General features: G+C 42.5%; 1 protein-coding gene across 3 annotated transcripts in view; it reads right to left on the bottom strand.

Moving 5' to 3' along the window:
* The window catches only part of rbfox3a (RNA binding fox-1 homolog 3a), a gene marked incomplete at both ends in the record, with an annotated part of 330,498 nt that overhangs the window by 23,622 nt on the left and 296,718 nt on the right, over positions 1–10,158 (bottom strand). For all 3 annotated transcript variants that reach the window (XM_080748006.1, XM_080748005.1, XM_080748004.1), the window contains one exon: positions 1,856–1,909. In XM_080748006.1, the coding sequence (XP_080604132.1) occupies positions 1,856–1,909 (54 nt within the window). The remainder of the gene's footprint in view (positions 1–1,855; positions 1,910–10,158) is intronic.

The following is a 10,158-nucleotide window of genomic DNA, read 5'->3' as shown; positions in this document are numbered from 1 at the left end:
CTTGGCTACAGGGGGAGGGGAAATGTTCTTGCAGTGTCATGATTTCCCCCCCCCCCCCTAAAACATGATTATCAGGTATTATGATTATACTAGGAGGAAGATTTTTTCCCAAAAAAGTGTTCCAAAAAAAGAAAGAGTTAAAAATATGTTTGTATGTGGCCACACCCACCAGTTCATTAAGTTTGCCTGGTTGCAGACAATTGCACGAGTCCCCCTGATCCGAGTCCCAAGCGAGTAGCAAGTCATTTGGTCCAAGTCTCAAGCAAGTCTCAAGTTTTTCTGTTGTGGGCAAGTCAAGTCGAGTCGAGTCACAATGTTATGACATGTCAAGTCGAGTCGAGTCACAAGGTTGTCAAGTCAAGTCGAGTCGAGTCAAAAGGTTGTCAAGTCAAGTCGAGTCAATCAATCAATAAAAGTGTGAACCAGTCCGCATGAAAAAAAAAAAAAAACAGCCTACAATGAAAAAACAACAACATGCAACAATTCGTCTGAGTCAGCGTGTCTCAAGTCGAGTCGAGTCTGGAGTCATTGTCTTCCAAGTCAAGTCGAGTCTCAAGTTTTTGCCCTTAAGTCCGAGTCGAGTTGCAAGTCGTCAAATTTGCGACACGAGTCCGACTCGAGTCATAGAGACTTTTATGCCCAATTGTCTGCCTGGTTGTCAGGTGGGTCGTGACCCAGCTGAAGTTAGCCACACCCACAGTGTTGGGTGAATGGTAAAAGGTGAGGGGATGATCATATGATGTCATTTTGTCACTGTTTTTGGATCGGCACTTTTGACCCACAAGGTGTCAGCCTCTAGGAAGAAACCCCAAATACAAAGGGAATACATACAGTAATTGCTCATAACAACCAAACCAGGGGGTCTAATGAAGTACTGTCAACCTCCTAGACACATGAAAACCAGAACAAGTACAAAACTATGACACCGTCCTCTTTAAAATAATACTATCCACTGATAGTAATCATCATCATCATGCCTGTTGCTAAGGTATGGCAACATGACTGGTGTCTTGCACGCGCGCGAAGGCGCGTGTGCAAGACACCAGTCATGTTGCCATACCTTAACTTTTTCTGAACTGACGCAGACAACCACACGCCTTACAGAATGTGTTCAGACAAACCGGGGGGTTTGTTTGTTTGTTTGTTTGGGAGGGAAAGGTTGGCTGAGGTTGTGCTTGGAGTTTGTAGGTGACGGAGGCGATGTGGGGCAGGGGGGGGGGGGGGCTGGGTGTGTGTGTGTGTGTGGGCGGGGGGATGGATAGATGGAGAAGGAAGGAAGGTAGGAGGAGGAGGAGGAAGGGAAGGAGGAATAAAAGAGATGGATGGCCTCTCGCTGTCAGGGCGGTTATTTAAAGGAGTGCTGTAAAGCTGTCTGGAAATGAACAGATTTCAGACTAATGAGCAGAAAGCAGAGCAGTCAAGGGGAGCGGACGGTCTCAGCACTTCCACCAAATGAAACCATGCCACCACCAACACCCCCGCCCCGCCTCCGCGGACGCGCACGTACGCAGGCGCGCACGCGTACGCGCACATGCACGCGCACACACGCACATACAGTATATGCGCAGATGCACAAACACACCTGTGTGTGCACCCGCGGATACGTTGGGCATAAATATGTAACACGCATGTTCATTCAAGATTGATTCACCTCATACAAGCAGGACAGAGGGAAAGCCGACAGACAGGCAGGCAGGCAGGCAGGCAGGCAGACAGACAGACAGACAGACAGACAGACAGACAGACAGACAGACAGACAGACAGACAGACAGACAGTAGCTGATCCTCGCTACATCAAGTTCACATTGTGCACTCTATTCTTCAGTGTGTTTTTCTTGTTTTTTGTTTTTTTTACCTGCATAAAATTCAGGACCATAGACAGCTCCCACCACTGGATTCAGCTTCCAGCCTATACAGAAACACACATAAACACACACACGCACACACACACACGCACACACATAGAGAATTGTTTATGACAGCCTGGTGTGTCGATTTAACCACTGAAACCCCATAGCATCTGTATTGTGAGTAAAGCTCTTGTGGTGAAAACCGAGCCCTGCGACACGTTGTGAGATTTTTTTTTTAGAAAATAAATAATTCTATTACTACATTAAAAGAAATCAAATATAGTTGAACATTGGCCAAATTGTCACATAATATAAGAAAGCGGCAAACATTGTGAAAATAGCTGATCTGCAAGCACACAACGCCTCGGAACACAAGGCATTGTGTGCTTGTAGATCGGCTATTTTCACGATATTTATCTTTGGAAACGATTCAAATTAAATGTAATGCCTCAACTCAAATGTGGTTATTTTGGGGGATCCCCAGATCAAATATGATTATTTTGGGGGATCCCCAGTTCAAATATGGTTATTTTGGGGGGATCCCCAGTTCAAATAGGGGGAGTATTAAAAATGTCTAGTTAAAATTCCCTGATTTGTCACTTCACTGTCATCTGGGGAACCCCTGAAACATCATGTGGGGATCCAGACCCACAGGATGAGAACCACTGGTCTAGCACAGGGGTTCTCAACGTTTTCACGCCGCGACCCCCAAAATAATATTTTTTTAACTGGGGACCCCCCACCCTATGAGCACTAAGAGTTGAGGCATTACATTTAGTTTAACACGGTTCTATTGTGAAAATAGCAGATCTACCTGTACATGCTCACAACGTGAGGCGTTGCGAGATGTTGTGAGCAGGTAGAACTGCTATTTTCACAATTTCAGCCTCTAATATTTGACAATTTGGCCAATGTTTAATTTGTCATTTTAGATGTATTAAAAAGTCCTTAAATTGTCACTTCAGAAATGTGTAGACACCCTCTATACACTTAAACGTTATGTTGGTTTGTTTACTGTTGAGTGAGAATACAATGTTTCACATTAAGTTAATCATCTTGGGACCCCCAAAATAATTTGGGGTCCCGACCCACAGGTTGAGAACCACTGGTCTAGCAGACTGAACACATGAGAAGGAAGGGGAGGGAGGGAGGCAGGCAGTAAGAGTGAAATAGAGAGGGGGGCCAGCAGAGAGATATGGCTGGAGAACACCATTGTGCTGTGGGCTGCAGTAGTGCTGCTGCTGAGCTACACAGCCTGCAGTGTGCTGTCTGTGGCGGGTTGCTGGATTCTGTTGTGTTGCGTTGTCAAATCTGCTGTGTTAGAATGTCGTTGTGTTGTGCTATTATCGGTCCGTTGAAGCGTTGAACGCACAGTGTGTATGTGTATCTTGTTATTATGTTGTGTTGATTTCTGTGCCGCGTTGTGTTAGGATATCGTCGCTGTCGGTTGTGAAACCGTGTGTGTCCGAAACCGTTTTGAATGAAACACATTCACCGCCAATGACGTCTTAATGCGTCAATCAAAATCCTGCGGTCATGACGGACATGACATGTTAACAGCCATCGCCAAATTTTCTTCTTCTGAGTCTTTTCCCAGATTGTGTTTTTTTCTATGAACCCTAATCAAAGCATCATAGCATGTTGTGTTGTGTTATATATTTCATTGCAGCACATTACGGTTTGTTGTGTTCTGTTCTGTTACGTTGCACTGTGGCACATTTAGCTGCGTGGCTGCGTTACGCACTGTAGTCTAGCATTGCACTACGCCAGTGGTTCTCAAAGTGGATTCCAGGGACTCTATGCCATGTCTAAATGGACCCATACCAGTCTGTAACTCTGACAGTGTACAAATGGAACCAAGGGGAGACCTTGAAATGTGCGAAAGTTTGAGAAACACAGCACTAAGCATTGTGTAGCGTCGTCAAGTTGTTGTTGTGTACTTGTAGGTCTAATGACAGTGACGAATGGAGGACCCTTCAGGCCTCATTCTCTGTGTCTGCACCCCCCCCCCCCCCCCCACACACACACACTGCACAGCAGAGGGAGGAGAGGGAGGAGGGTGTTTTGTGCTGACATGTCTAGCCATTTAATTCCCTGCTCTGTCCGGCCCCCTCCCTCTCTACCCTTTTACTTTTCACCCTGTCTAGCGCCGCTCTCTACACGCCTCCCCCATGCTTCCACTCTGCAGCCCTCTCATTCCATCCACACCAATGAGTGCCTGGGAGGAGAGCAGGGGCGTCAGTTGGGTATGGCAGGGGTATGCGGCTGCCATACCCTGGGTATACCCAGGGGGGGGAAATAAAAGTTACTTTTAAATATAAATCCATGAATGTCCCTTTGTCTATCTGTGCTGGTTATTATGTTGTTAAATTACAGTAAAACAACTACAGCATTTTACAAAATGGTCACTTTAACAAGGTATTATAATTATATTCTCCACACTTGTATTCTCCCCATCTTGACAAAATGGCATATTCCCAGGTTCCGCAGGTCAGCTGCACAGGTGCAATGCATTATTGTTAAGTGTGGCACGTTTACTAATGTGCCAAGTTTAGCTGCACTTGAACAACTGTTCCAGGCTGCCATATCCAGCCCAAGAAACCGTAGAAACTGGGGGAAAAAATAAAATGTACTTCTTAAAATAAATGTATCATGCCTGTTTCTAAGGTATGGCAACATGACTGGTGTCTTGCACGCGCGCAAGAAACCAGTCATGTTGCCATACCTTAGCTTTTTCTGAACTGACGCCACTGTCTCCAACCCTCTCATTCCATCCACACCAATGAGTGCCTGAGAGGAGAGAGAGAGAGAGAGAGAGAGAGAGAGCAAGAGAGAGAGATGGAAATGGACCCTAAAGGCCTCGCTTTTTATTGCCTCTATTCATTTACCCATTCACTCACTCGTCCATCTACCAAATTCCCCTTCCATTCCTCCACCCCCTCCCTCTGTCACCTCGCTTTGTCGCTGTTTGTTCAAAGCCTTTTCCCTTTTTTTTGGCACTCTTTTTCTCCCTTCAAATGTTGGTACTTTTCTCTGGACACGGCGGCGTGTTTGTCGAGCGGAGCGGACAAGGGACGCCGCACAGTTTGCGCGTGATATTTGAGAAAGCGTTGGACGGACCGATAGACAAACATTTGAGCATAGTTCTTCATTATTACTCAAATTCAAACAGCTGCGTTTTGGCCAACAGGCAGAATGTGTCGCTTGGCGGAGAGGCTCTCATGGCTTCCCGTTCGTATTATGAGCTCCACAGAAACTCTTGGGATATCTTTTTATTTATTTGTGTTTGTTGTGGTCTCTCGCCTTCAGATAAATACTGTATAACTCCCAAGATCTGTCACTCACTCTGTTACGCAGCCAGAACCTGGCAGTCACACTGCCATTAAAATGAAATAGACTAGAGAGACAGGAGGAGAAGTGGAGGAATAAGGAGGGAGGGAGGAAAGGAACTAAGGAAGGAAGGAAGGAAGGAAGGAAGGAAGGAAGGAAGGAAAAGGCAGAGGGCATGTAAAAGTGTGAGGACAGAATGGTGACAAAGAAAACAGGGTGGAAACAGGTGAAGGGAGTAAAAGTCGAGAGGTGGCGTGAGAGTGAGGTTCAGGTGGAGTGAGAGTGAGATACAGGTGGAGTTAAGAGTGAGGTACAGGTGGAGTTAAGAGTGAGGTACAGGTGGAGTTAGAATGAGATACAGGTGGAGTTAAGCGTGAGGTACAGGTAGAGTAAGAGTGAGATACAGGTGGAGTTAAGAGTGAGGTACAGGTGCAGTTAGAGAGAGGTACAGGTGGAGTTAAAGTGAGTTACAGGTGCAGTTAGAGTGAGTTACAGGTGGAGTTACAGTGAGTTACAGGTGGAGTTAGAGTGAGTTACAGGTGGAGTTACAGTGAGTTACAGGTGGAGTTAGAGTGACACCCCAGCCCTGTCAGCAAAGCGAGCGAGCGATGAAGGTCACTAAAAGACGCGTTTGGTTTGGTAACCCTTTACTTTCCGGTACAGTAATTACATGGTAGTTACCACGTAATTACAAGGTAATTACTTGGTAACCACCCCGTATTTACTGAGTAATAACTAGGTAATTACAAGGTAACTACAATGTATTTTACATAGTAATTACCTGGTGTTACCTGGTAATTCCCAGATACATTCCTGAGAACTACCAGGTAATTACTAGGTAATTTAAAGCATGTACCTGGTAATTCCATAGTAACTACCTGGTAATACACTTAGCAATTACTTAGTTTATTACCCGGTAGTTCCCTGGTATTTTCTTAGATACTACAAGGTAATTATTAGGTAATTATAAGTATTTTATTATGTATTTAGCATGTAATTATACTGTAACTACCTGGTAATACACTTAGAATTACTAGGTTTATTACCCGGTAGTTACCTGGTATTTTCTTGTATACTACAAGGTAATTATTAGGTAATTATAAGTATTTTATTATGTATTTAGCATGTAATTATAGTGTAACTACCTGGTAATACACTTAGCAATTACTAGGTTTATTACCCGGTAGTTACCTGGTATTTTCTTGTATACTACAAGGTAATTATTAGGTAATTATAAGTATTTTATTATGTATTTAGCATGTAATTATAGTGTAACTACCTGGTAATACACATAGTAATTACAAGGTATATTGCCTGGTATTTACCAGGTATTTTCTTTGATACTACCAGGAATTTAGGAGTAGTTGCTTATGCAATTACTATATAATTACATGGTAACTACCATGTAATATACCTATTAATGTCTAGGTAATTCCTATGTATTTTCTTAGAAATTACTAGGTAATTACGTTTAATTTCATGTTAACTATCATGTTATTTACCTGGTCCTTACCTTGATAGGTAACCCATTATAATCTGTGCATATACAAAGGTACTTACCTGGTATTTACCCAATAACTCCAAAAAGTATTTACAGGGAAATTACTTAGTAGTTACTGTTGGTTTGTACTGTAAAGTAAAGCGTGATCAATTCCATGACCTTACCTGGTAATTACTCAGTATTAACCCAATAACTACAAAAGGTATTTACATGGAAATTACCCAGTAGTTACTGTTGGTTTGTACTGTAAAGTAAAGCGTGATCAATTCCATGACCTTACCTGGTAATTACTCAGTATTAACCCAATAACTACAAAAAGTATTTACAGGGAAATTACCCAGTAGTTACTGTTGGTTTGTACTGTAAAGTAAAGCGTGATCAATTCCATGACCTTACCTGGTAATTACTAAGTGTTTACCCTGTAACCAGAATAATTATGTGCCTTGCATTTAAGCCAGTGTAAGTGCAACTACTGAAAAATAAGTACTTTTTTTTTGGGACCAAATGGCATCATGGCCATGGGTGGATAAAATAACCAGGCCTCAAAAATGACCAGTGTCGTTCATTTGTGTTCAGTGCATGCTTCTCCGGTGTCCGTGAGTCTGCTTCTCCCCTGGACAGCACACTGCATCTGAAATCCAGTTCCCACCCCAAGCACCAGCAAGCAACCCCACCATAACCAAGGCATGATACAACACAAATATAAATTCATTACATTAACACATCCTCAACCACCACCAACCTTGACATAACACGCAAAAAAACAGGTGAGCTGGCAAAGAGATTTCTTTATAAAATGCTGTAATGCTTTTCAATAAACAAAAAAAAAAAAATCACATGTTCGACCGTGCAATACTATAAAAAAAACTATTTACAAGAAGTACACAAAATGACAGTTGATTCTTCACACATTGGTTGCCAACCCCGAGTTCCCCGAGTTTATAATGGTCCCAATTGCCAACCCCGAGTTCCCCGACCAAAAAAGAAAAAAACATTTTTGGACCTCTAGAAATGTATTAGGCATGATCGCGATTTTGCATGTTTAACCCCCATACAACCCCCATACAACTCAGGTAGCAGACCTCCAAGCTCACAACAGTGTAAAACATAATGGCTGCTATCTCATGAATGCCTGAACGGATTTCCAATCGGATTCTTTTGTTTGAAAGCTGGGAGCATTGTGCACACACATGGTGCATGATCTAGGCATGGGCGTGCATGATCCGTGCACTATGAATTACATGGAGTCTATGGAGACCTTGGCAACTTGGACCCTCAAGAGATTTTTTTTTTAAGGCAACAAATGTGTTCATATACATATGAGTCGAACCGCTGAGATAATTTTAACACAGTTCTTATATGCAATATATGAAAAGGGTCTAGGGGAATTCAGAATGGGGGAAGAAAATGACGAACCAGCTAGGATGGGTAAATTACGTCACGCTTTACTGTTCTAAGGTTTAAGGCGCTTATGAGACCAGATGAGACCAGATGCAAGTCACTTGAGTTGGCCGGCTCAATTTTATATTGAATGAAATATAATTAGTAGGAGTAGAAATAATAGAAAATAAAACAATGTGCACAAACATACAGTACAATAATGAATGGAGATAGGTATACCATGACTCAGTGAATCCGGTTTTCAAGATTTTCTTTTCTGAGGGTTTTAATTCCTAGGGTGCACCCAACTATACTGTATTACTGACTGAATAATACCTCTCTGCCCCTGCAGAGCAGAGAGAATGTGAGTGTGAGGGTACTAATTGAACCACTAATTGTCCAGTCCTGCACTGTTCCTCACAGGGCAGTGTATGTGGTGAGTATGTGTTTGTCAAAAAGTCCAGTTCTTCTGTGTGCAGTCTGTGTGTATCACCGACCAGTACCGCACTGCCAGGGCAGTTTGTGTGTGATAATTTCCTACCACGCTGGGGACACAGACTCTGGCTCACTGACTATGGCTCTGGGTCTGCCCAAGGAGAATTCTTAGATCAGGTCTGGGTCCTTCCAATCTTGGGTTGCTTGCCACTCCTTGGTTGACCAGAGTCAGGCTGAATCAAACAGATGTGTCAAAAAAAAAAAAAAACTGACCTGCATAAAGCAAGGCCAGAGGCATCTCTGTGTTAATGTCTAAAACAATATCAGTGACACAGTTGTCGTTACATAAGGTTTCACTTCAAATACTTAATACATAAATTCAACAGTTGTTCAAACAACAAAATAAAAAATAAATCTTCCAGTACAGGTGAAGGGCTGATAGATGTTAACACAGGCCTGTATTGAGTGGTAATTCTGTAAACAGAACAAGACAATAGAATCATTACTTAAACAGTACTTAAAAAATTACATCATTGAACAGGCTTTAAATGCATTAGTATTACAGATTACAGAATGCATTACATTAGAGAAAGAAACGCTTTACAGAAATGCATTAAAGTAAATTGCATTACACCAGGGAACTAGCATTCCATATTATGATAATGGCATAGAACAATCTGCTCCAAACTAGCTAGTTAGGCTAGCGAAAATTTGCATATGAACTAAACAACACAATAGCAACCCAGCAATTGACTACACATTGTAATGCTCCCAGCTAGCTGGCCAGGCTAGCGAAATTAGCATATGAGCTAAGCAACACAATAGTAGTACAGAAATTCCCATTAGACACATTATGGCCAAAACGTCATGTACTACATTATACAGCATTCTCTGCACATAGAAAACAATGCAGTAAGAACTTACTCTTCACAAACACACTCTTATTGAAAGTTGCAGGATTAAGACACTGTGTTTATGTCCTGACTTGTCCTCACTGACCTCTGAAACACCAGCACAAGTTAGCCACCTAGCAGCTAAGGCAAAACACTGCTTGTCACTCACCAAGGCCTGCACATGAATTCAGCACCAGCACACCAGTGCTATTCAGATGACTATGTGTTGCTCCTCACAGCAAGATAAAGTCATTAATGTTGTGCTTTCCTGCACACAACTGACAAAATAATACATAGTCTTAATCTGAAATTTGAATGCTTCTCAGCAGCTTCTCCTCTGTGCTCTGCTGTGATCTCTGCTCTCACTCTGATTGATTGGCATTAGTTTCACCTGGTGTCCCTGCACAGGCAGCAGGCTGTCATTCAGGGCAGACAGGTTTGGGGAGGCCCCTTCTGGTTGAAGGATCATTTAGCCCAGTTCCAGAAAATGGGTTAAAATGGACGGAATTACCCTTTACAATAAATTAGTAAAATGGGCTATGTTATAAATTCCCCTCCTTGTGTCCTCAGTTTATTATTATTATTATTATTATGTTTATTTTGTTCAGGCATTTTTTTGGGCAGCTCAGTTTTCTACTGAGTGTTTGGGGGGCCTGATGTTTCAGAGGTCAGTGAGGAGTGAGGACTAGACATAAACACAGTGTCTTAATCCTGCAATTTTCAATAAGAGTGTGTTTGTGAAGAGTAAGTTCTTACTGCATTGTTTTCT

Source organism: Nannobrachium achirus (genome assembly GCF_963921795.1).
Source record: "Nannobrachium achirus genome assembly, chromosome: 18".
Lineage (NCBI taxonomy): Eukaryota > Metazoa > Chordata > Actinopteri > Myctophiformes > Myctophidae > Nannobrachium > Nannobrachium achirus.
Note: the sequence above shows the minus strand (reverse complement) of the source record. Positions and strands in the feature narration are given on the sequence as shown.